The sequence below is a fragment of the Eptatretus burgeri genome, chromosome 9 (genome assembly GCF_056783735.1).
Source record: "Eptatretus burgeri isolate ZD-2024b chromosome 9, Ebu_testis_v1, whole genome shotgun sequence".
NCBI classification, from domain to species: domain Eukaryota; kingdom Metazoa; phylum Chordata; class Myxini; order Myxiniformes; family Myxinidae; genus Eptatretus; species Eptatretus burgeri.
In genome coordinates, this window is record NC_140969.1 from 45,300,595 (window position 1) to 45,327,556 (window position 26,962).

Genomic DNA, 26,962 nt, shown 5'->3' on the forward strand with positions numbered 1-26,962 from the left:
TTTATGAGGACATAAGTTGTCTTGTGCAGCTGACACACTGCTTGTTTGCAGTGGATCGTTCTGTGTGTCACAGACCGCAGCTTAATCTGGAAATACCTTTTTTAACTGTGAAATATTTTTTCCCTGCTGACAAAAAATCCTCATGATCTCTTTCTCTTTCTCTTTCTCTTTCTCTTTCTCTTTCGTCGCTGGAGTACCCTTATTTTCAGTTTTTCCATCTGTATGTTTGTTTGTAATGGACAGCTCTGGAGGCCAGAGGAGTCAACCGATTTTGATGAAACTTGACTGGTAGGTTCATACCAGGATCGAGTTGTATGCTTTTGAGCACCGTTGATATGGACACCACCATTGCCTAGCAACGGGACTTTGAAATTTTTGAAAAATCCCCAAAAATTAATTTTTTCAAAAATCGGCTTCCAGGCTTTTATGTGCACTATAATGAACCTCTTTGTCAAAAATTTTCAGCCCGATCCGTCAAAAACTGTATGACTAGTATGCAATTATGTAGCGACCACCCATGTCGCCTACCGGCTTGTCTCTTTATCGCTGTCTTCTTCTTTCTCTGCTTTCATTCTCTGCTCATAGGCTACAAATTCTCAGCCTGGTATGTTAATTTTCAGATCAGCAGTTCATGGTTTGTGTTCGTTTGAAATCCCAAAATGGGTGTGTAAAAAATTATTCTCTGAAGCACGTTTTGCCTTTTTCACATGCCCACCATCAGTTTTTGTTTCTCTTCGTTTCACTTTCCTTTTTACTGATTGAAGGCAAGCACATGTATATTTTTTCAGTGCACACAGCCTGCGTTGCAACAGCTGCTCATGGGGCCTGAGACATGGTTAAGCTTGAAGCAACAAATTGTTCTTTCTCTCTGCTCATTCTTACCCTATTCCCTCTGCTTACTTACCCCCACTTTTATCCACAAACCAATCTCTTCATTCTTTTCCTTATTTTTTTTTCCTTTGGCCTTTTGATCATGGTACAATTATTTTTAAGCCACAGGTTTTGTCAAAAAAAACCAAAAAACTTTTAAAGAATATATATTTTTCCTTTCATGTTGTGTACCTTTTCTCCTGACATTGTCTCTCCTATTTTCTACATCAATGTTTGTCTTGTATCCCCTGACACTTTCTCTCCCCCCAATCCCTTCACCAACCTTTCAGACAACAACAAAACTGAATACAACCAGTGCTTCAGCGTTGCAGTTCACGATTGGTGAGGTCCTGGGGTCCCACCTTCTGGTTATACTTGTACACGGGTTCTCAGAACATATTGCAAACGCTGTGAAATGCTATTATCAATTGTTTTGGAATGCACACATTTATTCTAGTCTCTGATTGAGTTCTACAAGGCCTGGTAAAATTCACCAAATTATACAGTACTGATAGTCCGGGAGCCAACCTGTGTACGAGGCTGTTTTAGGGTTGGACCTTACAGCCTCTGCTATAAAATTTTACACCCCCAGGATGTTTAGATATATGTTTGCAGTTCATGAAAACAAATGTTGGCAATTCATAAGCTCTTGCGAAAAATTTTGGCGGACGTTTTTGTTTGAGGAAGATTTGAAAAATTTGATAAAACAGCAATTGTCAATAAAATTTCTAAAAAAATTAAAAAATCACATTCATGAAAAATAAATGTGAACTAAATGTAAGAATTCAATCAGTGCATTGTAAAATGACAAAAAAAAATTGCCTTTGTGGAAGTAAACCTCGTAAAAGTACATAATTTTGTGAAAAATGCCTTAAAAATAACGTTTTTTGAAGATGGCCTTTAGAACTTTTCTTATCATAGGCAGATGCTGCATTAGAATACTAATTTCTCTTAATGTGATATGAACATGGTATCCATGGCTAATTAAAACAGCAAATTTGATTGAGTTCTATCAATTTTTAAAGAGAAAATTAACATTTTTGTCAACCAAAGTTACCCCTACCCCCAAAATCCTCTTACTCTATTGAACACAGTTCGGTTAAGGTTTGCTGGATCCAGGTTGGGTACTTCACAGTTCACTCTTCCAAAGGAAAATTCAATGGTGTTTGGAGTGACATGGCCCTGGAGCAGACATACAACAATGAAGGGAAGACATCTCTGTTCAAAGGCATATCTCAGGCACCAGCTGCTCGAGATAAATATGTGAAGACAGCACCATTTCTCACAGCTGTATCAGAGAACATAAAGTCTATGGCTATTCTAGGCCAACAGGAATCTACTCATCATGGAGAAACACATAAGCAGGCAACAGAAGAACATATGCATGTTGAGGAGATCAAGAAAGTGATATGCCAGCAGATGATAAACCCATTCCAGTGTAACAACCAAGTGGATCTGCTCAATAGAGCAACTGGTGAGAAGGATGCTTCAAAAGACTTGGTCCATGCTCAAGCTAAGGGCATGGAAGCCATTATGAAAGCAGAAGAGGTGGTCTCTATTAAGATTGAACCACTGAAGCTGGTAACTTTCTCTTCACAGAAGAAATCAAAACCATCAAGGAAACAGAGTTTAATCAGGATCTATCAAGATGAGACTGCAGCTACACGTGTGCTGTGTTTCTATCGAGATGCCGACCCAGTCACAAGACAGATTGCATTTTCCCATGAGTGGACAGACTATCCATCATCCCTGTTTGAGGTTGATCCACGCTTAGCACAGGGGGTTGTAATGCGCAAAGGCAACATGTCTGATTTCGTGGCAGTGCTAATTGCTGAAGCTGAGCAGGATGTTGTTTTACAGCTGCCATCATTACCACAGAGTGACCTATACACAGTTTATCTGGTAGACACAATGGCATTTGTAAATAAATACCAAAAAATGGGTGCAAAAACATTTGGTGAACTTCCCCAGCTGTATCTTCGCAAGCTCCTGCAGTTGAAACCTGAAATGTGCAACTGTGTCAACATCATTGGTGATCAGTATGATTTTGATGATAGCCATACTTTGAAGGGTGATGAGCAGCAGAGGAGAAACCAGACAGACCAGGCAAGACAATTCTCACTATCCAAGAGTCTAGAAATTCCGGACTGGAATTTACTCATGAAGAATCCAAGAAATAAAGGAAATCTTCAGAACTTCATTGGCACTTCCCTTTGTGAGAGTCCTGAAGCTATTCCGGATAGAGTGACCATCATTCTTGGTGGTATGATGGAAAACAAAGGTCACACTCTTTCCATCACATCAGCATCAAGTTCAGTTCTGGACTTACCTTGTGAAGAACATGAAGAGGCAGACACAAGGATTATTGCTCATCTTGCATATTGTGTGGAATATCTTGATCACCATCGAGCTGTTGTGCATGCAACAGATACAGACATAATTATGCTGTGTATATATCACTTCTGCTGCTTTAACACATTGCATGAGCTCTGGATACAACGGCAGAATCAATACCTACCTATTCATGAGCTGGTAGAAGTGTTGAGCAAGAAGTACCAGAAAATCCTCTTGATGTCGCAGCTACACTTCTGTGCACATATGTGTTGTGTGGATGTGACACAGTGAGCTACCCATTCAGAAGGGGAAAAGAAGAGGTCAGGTCAGGTATGGGAGCATGTGCCAGAACAGCGCGTCGCTGCGTCCACTTTCCGCCGGTACTCTAGGGGCCTCCGTCTGGCCATCCCCCAGGCAGATGCCAGGCCCATCCCCATCTCCTTGAGATGATGGTCAACCTGCTGCAACCATGAGGCACGTGGTCGGCCCACTGGCCTCCTCCACTCATGAGACTCCCTCGCTGAGAGAATCTGGTGAGCAGGATCAGCATCAGGAAAACGAGCCACATGTCCATACAGCCGCAGCTGACGCTCACGGACTATGCAGGTAACAAATCTCATCCGAGTCTCTCTCAGCAACCGCTCGTTGGACACAAAATCCGACCAGCGATAGCCAAGGATTCTTCGAAGAGACCTGGTACCAAAGGAATTAAGTCTCCGTCTCAGATCCTTGGTCAAAGTCCAAGTCTCGCACCCATAGAGCAAGACTGGAAGTACCAAGGACCTGAAGACTCGGACTTTCGTCCTCCCACACAGGTACCGGCAGCGCCACACCCCATGATCCAGTGAATCCATGACTCCCCAGGCCCAACCCAGACGTCTATTGACCTCCGGCTCACAACCTGCGGAGACATGAATATCACTGCCAAGGTAAGTGAATCTATCCACGACCTCAACATCCTCACCACAAACAGACACAGACAGGACAGCAGCATCCAAGATGTCACCGAAAGCCTGGATCTTAGTTTTGACCCAAGAAATCCGTAATCCCAACGGCTCCGACTCCTCATTCAGCACCTCGAGGGCCCCCAAGAGGATGTCTAAAGTCTCCGCAAAGATGACTGCATCATCTGCAAAATCAAGGTCCGAGATCTTGACATTGCCAAACGATGCACCGCAACTTGATCTCTCCGACATCCTCCCTAAAATCCAGTCCATACAAGTGCTGAAAAGTGTGGGGGCAAATGCACATCCCTGACGAACTCCAGTAACAACTGGAAATAAGTCAGAGATGGTACCACCACACTTCACAGCACTCTCAGTACCAAAGTAGAGTTCAGACATCAGATCGATCAGTTTAGGTGGCACCCCACGAAGACCAAGAATCCTCCAGAGGACATCCCGATTCACTGAATCGAACGCTTTACAGAGATCAACATAGGCTGCAAGCAGCCCCTGCCGAAACTCTCGTCTGCGTTCGGTGAGGACACGAAGTGCAAGGATACGGTCAATCGTTGACCTCTTTGGTGTAAAGCCTGACTGCTCTGGATGCTGGTGCTCAAGCAGATGGTGGCGAACCCTATCAAGAATTATCCAAGCAAAGACCTTGCCCGGCACTGAGAGCAGCGTCACCCCTCGGTAGTTGTTGCAGTCTTGGCGATCACCCTTCCCTTTCCAGAGAGGGACAACAAGGCCCCTCTTCCAGTCAGTTGGGATGATGCCTGTGTTCCTGTGAAAAGAAGAGCGGCACAGGTTTCTCTGGGACTGATAGGAAACCTTCCCCACCTTGTTGATTTTGGAAGAGATAGTGAAATGGCAGCAACAGAATGTGTCATTGATGAGGCCAGAGTATACTGGACTGCTCTGCATGGCCAAAAAGGGTTCAGCTGTTTGGATACCCTCAGGCAGCATATGTTTGTCTCTTCAAAATTAGACCTTAGGTCACTGCCAGCAACAGAAGATGCGTTTTACTTCCTTGTTTTAAGAGCATTGTATCAATTGCTTCTGTATAGACGTGCACATCTCTGTGACCGAGCACTTCACCGAGCCACAACATTTGGCAGAACCCTTATCAATGGAAAACTGGTCCCAATTCTCATGTCTAAGCCAGCCAAGCCAAACATAGACAAAACGGTGTCTTGCATGTGCAAATTATCCAAATGTCTGAAACGATGTTCATGCAAAAAGGCTGCTGTGCCTTGCTGAGTGACATGCATATGCCTTGGTCAGAGAGGTTCATGTGGTGGAGTTGTTTCAGAGAGTGACTCTTCCTCTGAAGAGGATGTTTCATGTCACAATATTGTGTTAATCCATTTCTAATTTTATCTTCCTTAAAACCATGGCATGTAAAAGTATGTTCTTGTTCCTGACCCCATTGATAGTCAAGCATTTCTGAGTTACATAAATCTTTTGTTGTTTGACATATAACCTTGTCAATTGTAGGTAGGTTAAATCTACACCAATTGTGATATAGGAAATGAACTCCTCTTTAATATGAGGGGTCATTTGTGTATATAGGTTTAGTGGTTATGATTTTAGGACAATATGAATTACCCCTACCCCCATCCTACATCTTCGCTTTTGCCAACATTTTGTTATCAGAGGGGGCTCGCAAAAGTGTTGACTGTGTTGTTGCGCAAGAGTTTCACCATTGCCAACATTGGTTTTCATATACTCAAAGGGTGTCTCTTTATGAAAATCAACACAAAAATTTTATAGCAGACCGGGCAATTTTTTTTTAATTTTGATCGGTTGGCTCCCGGACTATGAGAAGGATGGATCATAAATATTTCAAATTGTTAAAAGGACTCCTCACCTGTGATAACACGTGAAACACACTCTGGTGTCGTGGAAGCTTCATGGTTTCATATTTGCCCTACATCAGTGAGGCTTCTATTTCCAGCATGTATCTTCAATCAGTTTCCCAGTTTGTTTCACCTTGATAAGATTTAGTAGCTGTTGGCTGATGTAAAATTAAAAAAACGCACCACCGATGTTCTTTTTTGGCTCGTTGGAACACCTAGTCACAGCACAGAAATTGATTATTTTCCTGATAATGGATATATGCATTGTCCTCTGCATAAAATTGTACTAGGCCTACGCAGGGTGATCCATCCACCATGGCAACCACACAAAGTAAAAACGTCATCTGCACACAATGGTCCTCTTGATCATGTTTTTTTTTTTGTTTGTTTAAGATTTATGAACGTTTTAAAATGAGGTGCCTCGGGGTATCTCACAGACGTAGAGAACCATTTTTTTTTTCAAATGAGCCTTAATATTCAGGAATTCAGTATTTTATTATTTCTACTCTACTTTTCACAGCAGTTTCAGCTTATTATTAAACACCTGAAAAATAACTAATTATTAATTTATTTATTTTTGCATGATGGCTTAGTACCCTTGAGTACGATGTAATGAACAAAATGGAGAACTCAATGTCACGTCGCAGGAATGAACAATGTGGTCTTATGTGTTATAGTTTGTTTTGTGGTCAGAGCCACAGGGTCATTATAGTAGAATTATACACATGCTGGTGTTGTTTTTCACGGTCCCAATGTGTTCCGTCCTAATTGCGAGTATGGTATAGGTAGGTGCTCATTGGAATTTTGCAGGCTGGCAGAAATGTGCTAGTGATGAAATGTCATGAGTTGCTTTTCTGATGGCCTTCATCTTTTTCTCTATCTCTGCTCATTTGCTCATTAGCTTAGAAAGATTAACAAAAGGGGAGGTCTTTGTCATATAGTTAACTGGTGAAAATGTATTTATTTTTCATCGTTGGAATTTGATGTAAAAGTCCCACTGAGACTTTTTCCTTTGAGAAGATGGGGAAAGGCAAGAAGAAAACCTGTAAACGGCATAAAATTGGAGTAAATTAGTCTTGATGGGTTTAAAGTTCCATTTAAACGGTATATTTTAATATTGCGTGAATGCTTTGCCTCAAAAAAGGAAAGTATCTTTGGAAAAACTTTGCACATAAAGAACTCAAGATTAACCATCATATTATTGTTTTAATTACCTCTTAAAACAATTTGTTTTAATGTGTAGGAATTTTTGACCGTGCCGTCTTTATGATGTGTGCAGGATCTGGATCATGCCGATGGGGAAAGAATGACCCTCGAATATCCCTGTACTTTTCTCGCTCCTTGTTCATGGATGATGTGCAAAGTTGGACAAAGGTTGAAAGCATACGGTGAGATGACAATGTCAATGATCAAAGTAAGATTTACAGCTAATCTTATTCTAATCATCCCTTCTGATATTTCCGTGTGTTCTCTTCTTTTCCATTGTGAGTCTTGCAGTCTTTCGAGAAGAGGCACCGTGCACATTGTTCCGCTGCCCCAAGAAGCACGTGCTTTTGGAGTGACCCTTCGGTGGCAGCAAGACTTTGTGAGACTCAGAGATGGAATTGTGTTGGCGAATAAGGAGGAAAATGGCTATCAGGGATGCTGGGCATTGGACAATGTCTTAGTAGTCAATGGTGCTCGCAGACCAGCCTTCTTGCAAGACGATATGGATCCAATGAACACAGATAACTGGTTGTTCTTTCCTGGTGCTGTTATCAAGGTGTGTTGTCCATCATTTCTGCTTTACCTCTGCTTTCCTTGATCAATGAAAGCACTTGCAAACACTTGCAAACTTGCTACAGTCAATTGAAGACGATGACTTCCGACTTCCCGGTTTCAGAATTATGACGTCATCACCTGATTGCGTAACGTTAATTTTTCAAGTTCAGCCGATTGACTTGGGGCCAACGCCATCTATATATATATAAAGTTGAAAGTGTGTCTGTCTGTGTCTGTGTGTGTGTTTGTCTGTGACCTATGCACGCGAAAAGTACTAGACTGATCCTCACCAAACTTCACATGCTGACAGAACATGTACCCGGGAGTGTCCCGATGTAAAAGAATTGTACTTCCGACTTGCGGTTTCCGAATTATGACGTCATCACCTGATTGCGTAACGTTAATTTTTCAAGTTCAGACGATTGACATGGGGCCAACGCCATTTGCAATAGAATGAAAAAATAATGCTACAGTCAATTGAAGACAATGACTTCCGACTTCCCGGTTTCCGAATTATGACGTCATCACCTGATTGCGTAACGTTAATTTTTCAAGTTCAGCCAATTGACATGGGACCAACGGAATTTGCTCGAGAATGAGAATTAATTAAGTCGCAAATGATGACATGAAACCAGCCTCACATTGTTGAGGCATTATGGTTTTTTATTTGATGCGGCAATAAATCTTAACATTTTTGAACTCGAGTCTTCTGCATATAAAACATGGCGGGGAAAATATAATATTATAGTGGTGATGAAAAAAAATAATGGTGGCAGCCTCTACAATTTTACAATTAACTGTGACATATGCTCCCTCAGACCCGCCGTCATCCACGGGATTCCTGTGCGGACCACGGGTATCCCTGCTAGTATATATGTATGTATGTATGTATGTATATATATATATATACACTGATGAGCCAAAACATTATGACCAATGACAGGTGAAGTGAATAACATTGATTATCTTGTTACAATGGCACCTGTCAAGGGGTGGGATATAATAGGCAGAAAGTGAACAGTCAGTTTTTGAAGTTGATGTGTTGGATGCAGGAGAAATGGGCAGGAGTAAAGACCTGAGCGACTTTGACAAGGGCCAAATTGTTATGGCCAGATGACTGGGTCAGAGCATCTCTGAAATGGCAAGGCTTGTGGAGTGCTCCTGGTCAGCAGTGGTGAGTACCTACCGACAGTGGTCCGAGGAGGGACAAACCACAAACTGGCGACAGGGTATTGGGCACCCAAGGCTCATCGATGCGCAAGGGCAACGAAGGCTATCCCCTCTGGTCTGAACCGACAGAAGGGCTACTGTGGCACAAGTCACAGAAAAATTTAGTGGTGGTCACGGGAGGAATGTGTCACAATCCACTGTGCATCACACCCTACTGCGTATGGGGCTGCTTAGCCACAGACCGGTCAGAGTGCCCATGATGAGCCCTGTCCATCGTTGATAGTGCCTACAATGGGCATGCGAGCGTCGGAACTGGACCTTGGAGCACTGGATGAAGGTCACCTGGTCTGATGAGTCCCATTTTATTTTAGATCATGTGGATGGCCGTGTCCATGTGTGCTGTTTACCTGGGGAAGTGATGGCACCAGGATGCACTGTGGGAAGAGGACAAGCCGGTAGAGGGAGTGTGATGCTCTGGGCAATGTTCTGCTGGGAAACCCTGGGTCCAGCCATTCATGTGGATGTCAATTTGACATGTGTCACCTACCTAAACATTGTTGCAGATCAGGTACACCCCTTCATAGCAATGGTATTCCCTGATGGCAGTGGCCTCTTTCAGCAGGATAATGCGCCCTGCCACACTGCACACATTGTTCGGGAACGGTTTGAGGAAGATGGTGAAGTGTTCACGGTGTTACCCTGGCCTCCAAATTCTCCAGATCTCAATCTGATTAAGCATCTGTGGGATGTGCTGGACCGACAAGTCCGATCCACTTCAGCTCCACCTTGCAACGTACAGGACTTGAAGGATCTGCTGCTAATGTTTTGGTGCCAGATACCACAGGACACCCTCAGGGGTCTTGTAGAGTCCATGCCTTGACGGGTCGGCACTGTTTTGGCGGCACACGGAGGACCAACAGCATATTAGGCAGGCGGTCATAATGTTTTGGCTCAGCAGTGTGTATATATATATATATATATTTATATGTATGTATGTATGTATATATATATATATATATATATTTATATGTATATGTATATGTATGTATATGTATATGTATATGTATATATATATATGTATATGTATGTATATATGTATGTATATATGTATATATATATATATGTATATATGTATGTGTGTGTATATATATATATATATATATATATATATATATATATATATATATATATATATATACATATATATATATATATATATATATATATATATATATATATATATATATATATATATATATATATATATATATATATATATACATATATATATATATATGTATGTGTATATATATATATATATATATGTGTATGTATATATGTATATATATATATATATATATATATATATATATATATATATATATATATATATGTATATATCTTCTTCTTCTTTCGGCTGCTCCCTTTAGGGGTCGCCACAGCGGATCATCTGTATGATCCGCATAGTGATTTGGCACATGTTTTAAGCCGGATTCCCTTCCTGCCGCAACCCTGGTCGCCTCTTGTGACACAGGGATATGGTACACCTATTTTAACCGGGGTATACACCGGCCCAGTACACTGGTACTCATTTCGCCGACCTCGGAAGGATGACAGGCTGAGTCAACCCCCTGGTGTATTAATTCAGTGGCCCAACGGGGCTTGAACTCAGGACCTTTTGGATCCCAAGCTGCTGCCCTAACCACTGCGCCAACACCAGGCTCATGTATGTGTGTGTGTGTATATATATATATATATATATATATATATAAATATATATATATATATATATATATATATATATATATATATATATATATATATATATATATATATATATATATATATATATATATATACACTTATGCATGAGAAATTATCAAAGTTGACGTTTCCTGGACTAATGTGAGCACTTCTATCTGAGAACATTTTCTGGACACCCCTGGTATTAGTCCTTTGAAAGGAAAATAACACTTTGAAGGCAAACAAAACGTGAACAAAATCATTGGCAGAGAATGTGTGAATGTGGTGCAAAAGGTACACTACGCCGAAAGGTATTTGTTGTTTGAAGCAATTTTAATCAAGCCTCTTATAGGATAGGGGAAAGATTCTCGCTGTTGTGGGGTTGTTTCTACAATTAGTGCCCCCAATTTTAATTGTACCACAGAGTTTCTTAGGAATATTAAACCAACTTTTCGAAAAAAAAATTCTTCCTGCACCTCCAATTTCCAAGCTGTATCTTGGAGCAGGCGCAGACTTTCGGAATGAAATTTTTCTTCAACAATGGGAATAGAAAGTTTGCAGGGTTTACTTTTTTGATCTTGACCTAATTTTAAGGTCATGACCTAATTATAGACATTTTAACACTTTTTCACGATATCTCGAGTAAAGTTTCTGATCGGAACGAAATTGCCCTCTCTAGATTGCCTCAAGCAAGGCGCATGAAAGCTTAATTTACATCAGACCTCTCTGAGTTAAAGGTCAAGGTCTTACACCCCGAGGAGTACTAAACCACCATTTAGGATTTTCTTCCTTTTTTCTGCCAATGTCTGAGCTGTATCTCAGAGCTGGCTTGGACTTTCGGAAATAATTTTGCATCAATAATGGGAATAAAAAGTATGCAATGTTGACATTGGTTTTTCTTGACTTTGACCTAATTTTTAAGGCCATGACCTAATTATAGACATTTAAACATTTTTTTCTCTATAACTCAACTAAGACTTGTCTGATTGGAGCGGAATTGTTCTCTCTAGATAGCTTAGAGCAGCGTTTCTCAACCTTTTTACCGTTGTGGAACCCTTGAAATAGTTTTCATGTCTCAGGGAACCCCTGCATAAAAATTATTATGTACCATTATTAATATCTAGCTCTTTTATATTTTTATCATAGTTCACGTGGTAAATATAATATTTTTTTCGGATATCTGGCTTAAGGAAAAAAATGACCCCCTTTTTGTCAAATTTATTGGCAATGAAAAAAAAACATACTGCTCGTTTATGAGACCTCACACCGAGGTTTTAATTCATAAAAAAAAAAACTTTTAAATCAAAAAAAAAAAACACACCTCATGTAACTTGATAAACAAAACTTAAACAAATAAAGGTGAAGCAATAAAGGTAAACAGAAGAACTAACCGAGAGAGAGAGAGAGAGAGAGAGAGAGAGAGAGAGAGAGAGAGAGAGAGAGAGAGAGAGAGAGAGAGAGAGAGAGAGAGAGAGAGAGAGAGAGAGAGAGAGAGAGAGAGAGAGAGAGAGAGAGAGAGAGAGAGAGAGAGAGAGAGAGAGAGAGAGAGAGAGAGCGAGAGCGAGAGAGAGAGAGAACAGACACAGAGAGAGATAGAGAGAGACAGAGACAGAGAGAGAGAGAGAGAGAGACAGAGACAGAGAGAGAGAGAGAGACAGAGACAGAGACAGAGACAGAGACAGAGACAGAGACAGAGACAGACACTTCGCGACGAGGAAGCACAGAGAAGATAAATGGACACCGTGCATGCGTCCCGTACTTGAGTCAGTCACTCAATGATACACGAATCTGCTGCGTACAGGACGTCCACTAACCAGTGAGGGCGGTTTCACACTGGTGCCATATAGACATCATTAAATACATTCCCAATGGTTGTTATAATTGTAAATAATATAAGAGGTTGAAGCCTCTATTACAATAACCAATAGCCCAGGAGCATTAAGTGAAGAACACCTAGAAACATGGAAAAAAAAATGCAGAAAGCTGATTTTTTCAGGGATGGTCCTCTGACATCTTCTGAGTAAAAGTGCATAAAATCCCGAAAAATCCCGTTTGTGCTAAACGCATGGGAACGCGAAATCCAAGATGGCCGCCGTTTCGCTAATTCCATCAACCGGAAATCAGCTAATATCACATATGGTCATGTAATACATGATTTTAGGGGTTTTAAGGTATGAGGAATTCATTAGTGAAGTCCTTTTTTAAATTCTAAAGTCATTATAACCCTCTAAATCGAAATTTTGGTAAATTTATTACAAAAATGGCATCGGCAATGATCTGTCAATCAGCTTCAACATAGATTAGTCCATCATGACACCAACAGTACTGTGCAGTTCTGCCCAATGCATGTCGAGCACATGGCTGAACAGTCTAGACTTGCTTTGCGGCATGAACACTGTTTCCCGCAACCGGTTTTACACCCACATGACACCATGCGTAATACAGAATCTGATTCAGGTGGTCTGTCTGTGTAGATTGGGATGAGCATGTCATCATTGCATTCCCAACCCCAGTCAATTGCCTGTAAGGAGTTGCCCAACCATTCCTGCACAGCATAGTAGGCCCGATAAGCATGATATCTCATAGCTGCAGATGTGGGAGGTAAGCTCTCAAGTTGAAATGATGCAGAAGATGAGGATTTCTTCTTTCGAGTCTTTTTCATCATTTGCAGGTATGATAAAAATCGGCAGTTGTCAAGGGACACACACGTCTCGTTCGCATTATATAACTTTAAGACAAACATTTCCCCAGCCCTGGCAATTTGTTCATGAGTAGCGTCATTTGCCTTGAAAATATCAAGGAATTTGCAGTCCTTATTCTGTAACACATTTAAGGCTGTCTTTTTACCCACTTTGTACATTGCAGAAACAGTATCACACCCTGTGATAGCATGGGAGACAAGCAGATGGTCCCTAACACTCACATGCAAAGCCTCTCTGATACAGTCTGTACTATAAATGGCATTATTTGCATATTGCATGTACAAGTTTGGACAAGATCTGTCGATCAGCATAACCAATAATCTGTATCTTTTCCCACCAGAATAACTGGACGATCACATCCCTCAGCAAGCTCGATAGCTGAGTTACAAATGAGGAAATCTGCATCTGCTTGGCTTTGTCGGCATGTTACACCATTACGGGTTAAAGAAGCCATCAGAGCAGAGATAAATCTAGCTTTGTTCTTGTGGTTTCCCAAGAAAAGAAGGCTGGCTACAAGCCACCGACATTTCCAGTTCAAACACAATATCCGGAGATACATTTTTGCCAGTTATGCGACGGCATTGCTCGGCAAACTTAGTGGACATAGAGCGTTCACCATAGCCATCAAAACACACAATAGCTTCATTTCCATGGTTGTTGACTACATATGAAACATATTCATTGATAACATCGTTGTATGTACAGTCCTTGGGCCACAGTACACTATGTAACAGATGTCCTCCATCAACAACACGGAGAGCATTTTGAAACTCTCCGGCACACATAGGGTTAACATAGGATTTCAGGGCATCTGCGAGAACACTTTTGGCAGTCTTGCGCATCACGGCACTCTCAAAAAGGGATGGTGGGTGCTTGGTGAACTCATATGTGAGGTGAACTTTCATTTCTTCACGTTTACGTATGACACACGTGACACGAAGGAAGAGGGAAATGGGATTAATCTCCACATGGCACCCACGGACTTCAGCACTATTGGTGGCAGCACCGATGGATATCACTTTATCGTTCCTCTTGAGCTTGGCATCTGCATAGTTCTTGCCAGTGAGTTCATTAGTAGCCAACTCCCCCAGTGCAATTGCACGATCTGCATTGGCTGTTGCGGGAGCAACAATGCCTGTGGAAATGCAGACTAACCTGTCCTTGTATTCACCCTTGTAAATGAATGGTGAATTCTGGTCAAGGTAATCTTTAAACCTCGTTAAGTGAAGACCATCACGGGCTGTTGAGGTAGGGCGTAGGTCCTTGTGCTGATCGGTTGTGTTGGAGTGCACACCACTGAAGACCTCCAAGACTCACAAATTGGAACAGTTTGTGGAATTATGTGCACCATTTTTGATTCGGTGCTCAGTGTGACACCACGACCATGGGCTAGACCTCCTTGAGACTTAAGCATCCTCATCAGTATTTGTTCGATTGCTTGGTCTGTGAAATTCCCAGACCAGAAGCGGTTACTTCTCCGAACAGTCCAGTATCCCTCTGATGTGTACTTGGCAAATTCTTTCTTGCCCATTTTCATCTTCAACTGCTTAATTTGATCCAGATAAAGTCTGGATGACTTTGCATACGCAGTATGCCCACCAGCATGGAGAATGGGTATCATTTTGGTGATACAATATAAATGCAGCTCCCAATCTCCACTGCGCTCTGCACGGATGAAAAGCAGTAGGATTCTAACCATTTTTAGGTATTCAATCCACAACTTCCCTGTCCTGCTGCTCAAAGCTTCGTCCTGCTGGAGATCGTCCATTATCTGCGAGAGCTGTGTGAAGGCAAGAACTTCTGGGAGACGCGTGTGTTTGAGCAGCATGTCGTGTAGGGATTTTACCTTTTTCAGGTTTACTCCACTCAAACAGTTTGGGGTTTCAAGCAAGTGAGCAACAAGGGAAGCTGCTGATAGCATGTAGGCATGCAATGCTTGAGCATATGCATGGCCTGTGAGCATATGATTTACTGAGTTATGTGCATAAACAGTTTCCCACTGGTTTCTCAGTCCACTGTCACTCATAATAAGACATGACTAAATGGAACCCACCTAGCCTAACAAAAATGTTTGTGAGGTCAGGAGATGACGTGACTATATCAGCAGCCTTTATATACAGGGGCTGGTCAAAGGTCACTGGAACTGCACCCAGCTTGTACTTCACTGAGCAGTTTTGTACAAAGGAAAGGGCAGAGTACAGTGTATCTGGCTGAGTGGGTTCATGATTAACAAACGGGAGGATGTCAATTCTACTAACTTCAAACTTTCCCTGGCAAAGGGTTTGATTAAAGCCACTCCATGATGGAGAATAAGCGATATCATCAGTCACAAAATAGCTTGCCAGCCACATGTCATCCAGCTTAATTGCTGCCTTTAGACCAGGGGGATTATGGTTTGGGGGTAATAGTGGTCCAATCAATACCCGCTTCAGACCAGGAACTGCTGGTTTTCTGTACCGTTTAAGGGCTATTTCTCCAAACTTTCCAACATTGATAGAGCTCCTGGTTCTGGTTGAGTGGGGTACCTCAGGCTCAACGTAGTCGCCAGCTGGAGTTTTGCATGCAATACCACCCAATGCATGCCAAGTATTGTGCCCAGTCAAAGTACGGATATCAATGTCAGCATTATCGAGAGCAAAGTTAAGAAGCGATCCCTCCCAGTCATACTCCTTCTCTGTTGTCGGAAGTAATGCATCATAAAGTCGCAACACCTCTCGATAGTCATCCGCAAAAGATATGTTACTTAGCATATCGACAAGCTGACGGGACTCAAGATTAGTGTTTATGTACACAGCTATCGTCAACACAATAGGCGATACAAACGATCTTGGGCGAGCAGCAGCTGTTATACCATGTGATAAGCTAAGTACATGACGTTCACATTTATTGCCTTTTATCAGGTGTGATAAAAACCTTAATAAAAGTGGAGATACCATATTATCACTACTCTTTAAATCTGAAAACTTGGGATAATGAGACGTATCATATCGCATTGACCGCATCTGATCCTCTATGAGAGTTCCTGCCATGTCTACTATGTTCTCAGCTGTTAATCCCGTTGCTTTGTAACTATCTCTAAGTATTCTACTTGCTTCATCTAAAAACGTGTAAATGGTCTCTTTTCCATGTTCACTGGTTATTATGAGGCTATCACCATAATGTTCCGAGAGTTTCATTTTCAGATGTTTAGCTGTGTAACACTCTCTATTGGCAGAGAACTTTTGCATGAGTTTTTCGAGATCAATGATCGAGTACTGATGGATATCACTAGAATCTATGTCTTCACAAAGTTTTTCGAAAGCTCGTTGTTTTAAATCATCCACAGAACCAGAGGGGCATCCCTTCAGCTTCTTTTCAAAAGCACAGGTTTTGTGGAATTGAACTTGGCAGTGATGATGATATTTAGCCTCAGCTGCTACAAGATCCCCAACATTCTGGACTCTGATGTGAACTTCTTTACCCTAAGTATCATCTCGTTCTAGTGCTTTGGCTATGATGGATGAGAGGAGTTCTGTTGTTTCAGCCTTGTGGATATATTCACGTCGATTTATAGCTAGCTTATTATGCTGATCAGTGTCCATGTACTTTCCACAATATATGCAGTGTGTTTTGATATTAAAAGTGGGAACGTGGGAACGGCAAATAACTTTACTTTCTCTATCTCCATCATTATCATCACCTCCCATAAGACCCGGTCACACCTTGACGTTTTAGCCAACGTATGCCGATTTTTGAATTTTTTTTTCTAAAACGCTGGCACACGTTGAATACGTTATGGGTAAGTTTTGATAACATTGAGAGCACGCTGAAAAACACTGCCATACGTCGTTGTACGCTGGCTTTAAACGTTGTACTTTTTGGTTGTCCTCAAATTTTTTCATGCTTGAAATTTCACGACGTATGCCGGCGTATGACTCACACGTTCCGCTACGCTGGCCACAAGTTGTATGCACGGTCTGCGATCGTTGACAGACGTCAACACATGCTACTTGTAAGTTAATCAGAAGTTGAGACACGCCGAGGTAATGTTTATCGTACCCGAAACTTACGTCTAACCTATGATTAACGTGTTGTTGGCACGTTACGCGATCGTTGCCACACATCGACAGACGTTACTTTTAAGTTACTCATAGGCTGAAAGACGTCGGTATAATGGATCGTCCTTGCGTCAGCGTCCACGGCCACGGCCAGGACACTTATTTGCAGCATTCTTCAAACTTTTCTTCGGCATGACGAGGATGTTCACACTTCGATGTCTAGCTTGGCTATGATTCCAATTGTCCATCTGCAGCGTCTATGTAAAATAGTCGAGTTTGAGCGTTTTAACACGTTCAGAAGAAACGCTTCAAATTTCAAAACCCGAGCGTCAAAAAACAAAGGCGAGTGACAGCAATTTAAATCGTTCATTGTAAACAATGAAAATAGCTGAGTGGTACCGTTTAAAAGTCGTTGAGTGTAAAAAAAATCCAATTGTTGAGCGCAAGCGTCTACTTTCAATCGTGGAGATGGAGCCATTTAAATCGTTGAGTTTATCATTTAAATCGTTAAACGCAAGGACGATCCATCATAACCCACACCCTCCCCCTCACACTCACCTACTACTGCCAACATGAACAAACTACCACTAATACTAATACTAATACTAATACTAATACGAATACTAATACTGATACTGATACTGATACTGTTACTGCTGACATGGACATCGACTCAAAAAGGACTCGAAAACACTGTTGGGTTCCCCTTTTATGAACACCATTTTTATATACCAATTCCCAAAACCGCTGGGAACACGTCTTTATATGGCAGTTGTAAGCTGGAAACACGTTAATTTTTTTTTTTTTGTCGACCGGAAGACGTCATTGGAATACGTCTACATACGTCGATGTGTGTTGGGACTACGTAAAGAATTGGTTCAAAGCACGTCAAACGTAAGTTAGAAATAAGTTTCGCGTAAAAAAGACATTACCGCGACGTGTTTCGACTTATGAGTAGCTTATAAGTAGCCTTTGTGAATGTGTGTAAGCGTCCACATATCATGTGTACAACCTATCCCCATCGCATGCGGAACGTGTGTCATACGCCGAGTACGTCGTAAAATTTTGAACATGTTTAAAATTTCTTGACGTACTCTACTTACTACGACGTATGATAGCGTACTTTAGCGTTCTACTCACGTATACCAAACTTACTCATACCGTATTTGACGTGCCCCAACGTTTTAGACACATTTTTCTTAGGTCGGCATACGCTGGCAAGATCGCCAAGGTGTGACCGCGATGTTGACACTTCCATTTCTACGGCAGTTATGATTCGAATCGTTGTGCGTCAGCCTTTTAATAGGCTATGTCACGACATCGTCGGCGATGCGTGCAACGTGCTATGCCTAAGTTAGACTATCGTTGGGCATCAGTTGTGTAGGCCGACAACAGGTTCAGCATTCGTTGGTATAAGTTATCTATAACACAACGAAACGTTCTGTGTCCGTTACCAATGCGTTATACATAAGACCAAGTCGCTATGAATACGTCCGAATCTTTAAAAAAAAACATCAAAAGTTCAACGTAAGCCAGCGTTTTACATACATTTTAATACGTTGCCATCGCTGGCTAAAACGTCAAGGTGTGACCGGGCCTATAGCCATGTTCTTGTGTTTTGTAACGTTAGAAGGTCTAGTGTAATTAGTTTTACAAGATATATGGGCTGGGATTGGAGGATGCTCTTGCAGAAGTTTTTTGTCAACCCCATCCTGGAGTTCCGCACTGATTTTTCGGATGTTGTCGAGTCCTTTTGTGGTAATTACGCTAGCTTCTGAGGTGATGACCTTGTCACAGAGTCGACATATATCCTCGGCTGCCATCACGCTTTATTCATCTGAAACAAAAAGAGAAGTATATGAGGGCAGGATAAAGACATTGTTTGAACCAAAATAAGGAGGCTCAATTGATACCACCAATTTTTAAAGTAATAAAATATGCCCATCGGTGTCAACACAGTAATGCTGGAAACCTACAAATCAACACAAAACAGTTTAGTCACATCCAATAAATATGATAATTGACATCCATTATATTCATTTGTCCGGTTAACATTGGTTGGTGTCATATGTATCCCATGCATGTATAATGCATTTGTACAAAATTTATTTTGTTCAACCGCTCACATGTCATGACCTTTCTTTATTTAAAAAGGGCCATGATATCAATTTTGATGGTATAAATGATGGTTTATATGGAAAAATAACATCGGGAATGAATTCCTCATACCTTAAAACCCCTAAGATCATGTATTACATGACCATATGTGATATAAGCTGATTTCCGGCTGACGGAATTCGCGAAACGGCGGCCATCTTGGATTTCGCGTTCCCACGCGTTTAGCACAAATGGGATTTTTCGGGATTTTATGCACTTTAACTCAGGAGATATCAGAGAACTATCCCTGAAAAAAAATCAGCTTTCTGCATTTTTTTTCCATCCCTATACTAATGCTCCTGGGCTACAAGGAGTTTCCAACAATATGCCGTACATGTATAGTAAAATTACGAATATTAAATTAAACAAAAACTACTCAAAAATACATTAGCCTATTCATTACTGTTTCTCGCGGAACCCCGAGCGACCTCTTGCGGAACCCTAGGGTTCCGGGGAACCCCGGTTGAGAAACACTGGCTTAGAGTATAGTGCATTTATGCTTAATTTACATCATACCCCTCTGGGATGAAGGTCAAGATCAAATCGTGGTCTGAAAAACAAACGCGTTTTTTGTCATCATTAAATTTCTCAAAGACCGCTAGGCCTTCCAAGATGCTCTTGCATCATAATAATGTACCTGCACTGAAGTTGTGCACCTGATATTTGATTCGTGTCCTTGACCTACTTTTTTTCAGATTGTCAACTAATTAATAAAAAACACCTTTTTTTTTTAATCATAACTTGAATGATTTTCCTCTGATTTTCATGATGTTGAGTTTTCTGGATATATTATGGATGGGGACACATTTTCCTAATCTACCCTCTATCCATAAATGTTGAAGGTCAAGGTGAAAATGTAGTCTGAAAAAATATGGCCATCATCGGATCGTGGGCAAGGGTAATTTGCAGGTGATCGCCAAGGGGATTCCTCCCCAAGTCCTGGGAGGCTTATGCTTGGTGATCGCTTTGTGATTGTAGATATCTAGCTAGAAACAGCTGTTGTTGATTGCAGGATACTTGCCAATCAGATGGAGAGTGTCTTTACTTCCCTGAGCCAGACCCCACCTCGGAGCAGTTTGCTCTGACTCGAGATCTTGACTTGTCGGTTGAAACGCAAGAGGCTCTCTGGGAGGAAGATTTTGAAGAGCAGCCATTTGGGTGAGGAAGGAGGGTGTGACTTGGAAAGAACAAGCATATGGGATGATAGATGATAATTACTGTATATGATTAAGTTGACCTATTAACATGTTTATACAAAATGTTGAATGTGTATTGTGTTTTGTTTTTTTCAATTGACTTTTGTGTGAAATGTTCTTTTGAGGGTATCTCGAATGCACTCGTCTTCTTGAAAGTTTCAAAATGTGTATTGTGCACCACCAAGAGCTTGTCAGTCCTGTTTTCCTTCTGCATTGAATCTTCAATATTATAAAGAAAACCCGGGTTCAAAAAGGCCGCTCAGCCGATACAGCCTGCCCTCCTTTTGGAGCCCAGTTTGATGAGAGATGTTTTTTTATTATCTTGCCAAAACGAAGTTTTGCAAGATATGTTAGTCAGCTTGTATGTTTTTTATTTTTATTTTTTTTATTTTTTATTTTTTTGTTTGTCTGTAATCACGTATAAAAAATTCTGCAGAGCACAGTTATCATCGGAAATTTTTGTAACTTCGCATATCAGAGGCCTATAGAGGTCCCTTTCAGTGCACAAAATTTTGAAGGTCAAAGGTCAAGGTCACTTTGGCGTAAATCAGGGGAGTCGACGAAACCCTTATTTTTTGAGTAATTTTGATCGGATCGTCTTCAAACTTCATGGGAATATAGTTCATGGTCTGGCGCTCAGCTGATTAATTTTTGGTGGTGATTGGCCTTGACCTTCATGTTTTTTATTTTTTTTATTATTTTATTTTTTGGTCTGTAATCACGTATAAATCACTCTGCAGAGCACAGTTATCATTGGAAATTTTTGTAACTTCGCATATCAGAGGCCAATAGGAGATCCCTTTCAGCGCATAAAATTTTGAAGGTCAAGGTCAAAGGTCAAGGTCACTTTGTCGCAAATCAGGGGAGTCGACGAAACCCTTATTTTTTGAGTAATTTTGATCGGATCGCCTTCAAACCTCATGGGAATATAGTTCATGGTCTGGCGCTCAGCTGATTAATTTTTGGTGGTGATTGGCCTTGACCTTCATGGTTAGCGCCTCAGGTCAAACATATTTGACCCCAAGGTCAAATTTTCAAGTTTTAGGAACCATATCGTGTAGTACCTCAAATTGAACACCTCGATGAGTGCTTTCTAGATATGTCAAGCTTGAGACATTATGACGTCATTTGGTGACGTTATGAGGCAAAAGCATATTTTTCATGGTTACTCTGTAGAACGATTCTCATCGGAATCTCTCGTGGGCAGATATTCCTCAAGGAGTCGTTCCTGGTGGATAGCAGCTCTGTTCACCTCAGTGTGACCTTAAAGAAGTCACACGTGGTCACCTTTTGGAAAGATACGGGTCACCCTGCGGGTGACATTGGTTTATTTTTTTATTACTCATGGTCATAATCATTTCATATGCAACATGTGGCTGCAAGTTTGCATTATTTCTGCAGAGCTGTGAATCCACCCTGTAGGTTAGAGCAGGAATTTGTAATCTGTTCAGGGTGCCGGTAATAGCTCACCTACTCTTCATTTAGCATACCGGAGGATCTTTAATGTCCACCAACTAATGCCAGTAGATGGGATGCTCAGTTGAACGTCCATCTGAGGGACGAAACACACATTGATGCCTTGCCTTGCATGCAAACCACCAGGGTAACAGATTATAGCTGGGTCCAGATTTGAACCCAGATGGAGTGCTTTACTCTAGCTTACTCTACAGTTTATCATATTTATCCTTGATTGATTCTTTATTTACTTGCCTTGTTCAATCTTACATCCAATTCCTGCCTGTTTGCATACATTGCACTGTCACCTGTTCAGCTCTTTCATTAACCCTCATGTGAGCTTTTAAATTAGTTTTAAAACATCGGTGAGGAGAACCATAAATTTACAGCAATACCAGGCAATCAGAGAACCGATTTATTTATAATGCACAGAACTCTTGGTTGAACCCCATTTTAACAAATAAATTTAATTTGATGTAACAAACACTGATACACTACGAAGATTATTTTGGTATTACATTTTTTTTCAAAATTTGTTCAGCAGTTCCAGAGACGACAGGATAAAACCCTAATATGGCCATTTTATTATAGGGGAACCCTATAATAAAATGTTCCCCGTCCCATCCCCATCCCTCTCCCTTCCACAGTTCACCTAATGTGTCTGTTCCCCACTGTTTTGTCCCTTCCAGTCCGGCCCATCTTGTCTCATGCCTCCTTGCTGTGAGTTGTGTGTTAGCTCTCATACGAGCCTCGACCAAGGTATACAAAAAAAAAAAAAAAAAAAAAAAAACCCAAACACCGACATCCATGCTTAGTTATCCTTAAAAGTTATTAATTATTTATTGTGATGTGATGCCTTTTTTAGTCTTGCCCCAAAGGGGATTCAAGAGTCCTGCAATGACTGTGTGTGTGTGTGTGTGTGTGTGTGTGTGTGTGTGTGTGTGTGTGTGTGTGTCCACATCTATTTATTTTTACTTAAAAAAGATTTTTTTTCTCTGCAACTGCTTGTCTGATCGATGTGGAACTTTAAACATAGGAGGGACTCCCTTTGGAGAATATTTTATTCATAACTCTGACACCATAGGTCACATGCTATGGCAGCCATATTGGATTAAAGGAAAAAATATTGGACATCTCCGAAACCGGTCAAAGAAAAAAATTGAAACTTAGCATAATATGTCATCAACTCCCAATGGGGTATATATGGTGATAATGATGATATCATTGGTGAAGTGGAATTAAAGTTGGAAGTGGAAGTGGAATTGGTTGAATTGCCCAAAATGTCTTCATCTTCTGAGGGTGTAAAACACAGAATCCAGGAGCAGTTGGGTGCGACTGGGCAGGGTGGGTACAGAGAATGAGAAGTTGGGGCCACAAGATTTGGAAGCAAACACCGAAATGAGGCATTCGGCCTTTCACGAGCGGAGTCGGCTAGCTGTGGTGCCATTTGAAGAGAGAGAATGGATGTAGGGGGGCATACTCAGGAGACAGACTTAACAAGGCAGCACCAAGTTTTAGGGGAGGGAGACAAGTTTTGAAAGTTCAATGTTGAGGTTGCACAGATGTGTTCTGGCTCTCCTAAGAGTGAACACATACTTGTTGCGGGTTTTTTTGGAATGCTTTGAGATTGCTTTCAGTTGGGTTTGCTTTGCAGAAAGCGAAGGCAAGTTGTTTCGTAGCAACTGCCTCACCATAGGATTCAGTGTACAATGAGCAGGAAGAATGGTAGGATAACTGAAGATGAGATGGTATGGATCTGTGCATAATCAAGATCAAGTTTTTGTGGAAGCATTCTAAAGCTGAGTTTATGGCAGGGGCAGGAGATATAGGAGAACAGTCCTGAAGGGAGATGACTGCTTGCGGTCCCTGCCAATCTGCCTGAGTGAAATTCCAGACTCGCCGGCATTGAGGCAGCTTTCTGAGAGTAGCCAAAGAGATGTTGACTCTCACAAGCATATGTTCAAATGAACCAATTGGAGCAGAGGAGGAGCAGGAGACATTTGTGGGGATGTTAGTCACATCACAAAGTCGACAAGGGAGAATTTGCCATTGGGAGAAATCTGGTCAGAAAGTTCACAGATGGATGCAGTTCTATGGAGTCAAAGAAGTCTTTTGCCAAAGTGCCATGGCTGGTGAGAGAGGTACCAATACTCAGCCAGTTTGCCTGGTGACAACTGAAATCACCACATTTGAGGAAGTGAGAGCTGGAATGAATGGAGTAGGCATTGAGGGTTGGAGCCTTTGAGGGGGTGGGGTTATGGGGAATGTTTAATTGTGTGGGGTGAAGGGGAGGCTGAGAGGGGGTTGGGTGAGGAAGAAGCTTTTAGGGGGTGGGGTGAGGAGGGATGCAGAAAGAGGGGACATGAAGTGGAGGGAAGTTGAAAGGGGAGGGGGGTATCCATAGAAGAGGTGGGTTTTGAAGGATGTGGAGGAGATGGGGCGGTGAGGGGGGTGGGGAGGGGGTGGTGTACTGACACCATGAAAGGTCATGAAGGGGATTTCATTGTCATGATGGACAACCTCTGCAAACTGGACTTCTCAAGATTCCCAAATTGGACAAATGGAGATGAAGATCCTGTGATGGGTGGGAATAATTTGTTGGTGAAGGCACCTTTCTGGGTGGTGTTGTCGGTGCAGGAGGAGGACCAAGTGCTTTGCTGACAGACAGTTTGGGCAAATAATGTATGGGAAGGAGAAGAAGAAGAAAATGAAGAAGAGGAATAGATCGTGGCGAAGAAGAAGAACACATGAAACTATTTTTTTTGCTTTGGTGTTAAACAACAGTTGCGGTTGCTGCTGCTGTTTAACAGGAAACTGAAAGGGAGCAAACCCGAGTTCTTGAGGCCCGAGCTTACATCTACTATAATTAATCTATATACCCCAGAGAAGATACTAACATGACCCTTCCTACCACTGTGTGTACTAGTTGATTAAAATAAACATTTATCGATGTTCTCCATTTACTTGTTGAGTTACTGTCATCAGTATTATGTTATTCATACATAGATTTATTAAGTTCTGTATGAATTTATGTTGATCGTATGTCTTTAGTGTTAATTTTAGTGAGCTTGGGATGACTGAAAATTACTGCCGAGGAACGCGTCCTCAGTTTTTAACATTATGCCAATGGAAAAAAACGTCTTTGATTTACACTTTTTCACACAACACTCGACTTTGTGGAAACACATCTTGAGTGTTAAGTGAGGACTCCCGGAAATGAAAACATTTAAAAAAACTGAAAAAGGATGTAGGGATGTTGCTCGAAAAAGCATGTGCAGTAAACAAGATAGGCATGGTCATAAGAAATGATCATGTGAAACCATCCCAACATCTTTCTTGAAATATGGGTTGTCCCTCGAAGACACGAACTGTCTGTATTTATGAAAAGTTATATTGAACCCAATACCCGAGTTGTATATCCTGAGGCATCAAGCAATCAGCCAGCGTTCAGTGCCGATATATCACCTGTGCTATTTATTTATTTATTTTGGGAACAATCGAGGCTTTGCATATATATATATATACATATATATATATATATATATATATATATATATATATATATATATATATATATATATATATATATATATATATATATATATATATATATATATATATATATATATATATATATATATATATATATATATATATATATATATATATATATACATACACACACACATATGTACGAGGTCCATCTAAAAAGTAATGGAACTGACTTCAGAGAAATTTTATTCCAAAAAATATATTGAAATCACAGCTTATCCCCTTCAAAATAGTTTCCCTCCAGTCTCACACACTTGTCCATCCTCTTCTTCCACGCTTCGATGCACCCCCGAAATGCTTATTTTGGAATCCTCTCGAGCTCCGTCATTACGGCCCTTTTGATGGCCTCCACATCAGGAAATCGGGTCCCCTTGATCACCCACTTGTGCTTGGGGAATAGGAAAAAATCACAAGGGGCCAAGTCTGGTGAATACGGGGGTTGCTCCAGAGTTGACACGTTCCTCTCCGCCAGAAACTGTCAGATACTTATGGCACTGTAAGCAGCGGCGTTGTCATGGTGGAGCACCCAGGCGTTGTTCTCCCACAGATCCCTCCTCTTTTCCCGGACTGATCTCATGAGGTACCGGAGGATCTCTTTGTACACGTATTGATTCATTGTTTTACCCTTTGGTAGAAACTCGAAGTGGATGATGCCCTTGATGTCAAAAAACACGATGAGCATCACCTTGACCTTCGACTTCAACATCTTTGCTTTCTTTGGTCTTGGTGATGCCGGACTTTTCCACTGACTACTCTGCCGTTTGGTCACAGGATCGTATTTGAATATCCACAATTCATCGCCAGTAATGACTCTCCCGAGCAGGTCTGGATCGTCCACGAGACGCTCGATAATGTCTTGACAGACAGTGACTCTTTGCTGTTTCTGGTCCTCGAACAACAGCTTGGGGACCATCTTTGCGCACACCTTGCGCATTTTGAGATTTTCAGTGATGATGCTCCAGACAGTGTCCTTGTTGATGGAAAGTTCCTCAACAATCATCTGCACCGTGAGTGACGATCTGCGTGCACCATCTGCTTCACACGCTCAATGTTGTCCGCCGTTCTGCTTGTTGAAGGCCTTTCAGACCGTGGATCGTCTTCAACGTCCTCCTGTCCCTCTTTGAACCTCTTGTGCCATTCAAATGCACGTGTACGTGACATCGTTTCTTCCCCATAGACTTG

The 26,962-nt window shown here is 41.4% G+C and overlaps 1 protein-coding gene across 1 annotated transcript in view; it reads left to right on the plus strand.

Moving 5' to 3' along the window:
- RELN (reelin) overlaps positions 1-26,962 on the plus strand; it is a 346,725-nt gene that overhangs the window by 35,490 nt on the left and 284,273 nt on the right. The window contains exons 8-11 of the mRNA XM_085894992.1: positions 1,161-1,212; positions 7,287-7,395; positions 7,505-7,769; positions 20,590-20,735. Of these exons, the coding sequence (XP_085751118.1) occupies positions 1,161-1,212; positions 7,287-7,395; positions 7,505-7,769; positions 20,590-20,735 (572 nt within the window). The remainder of the gene's footprint in view (positions 1-1,160; positions 1,213-7,286; positions 7,396-7,504; positions 7,770-20,589; positions 20,736-26,962) is intronic.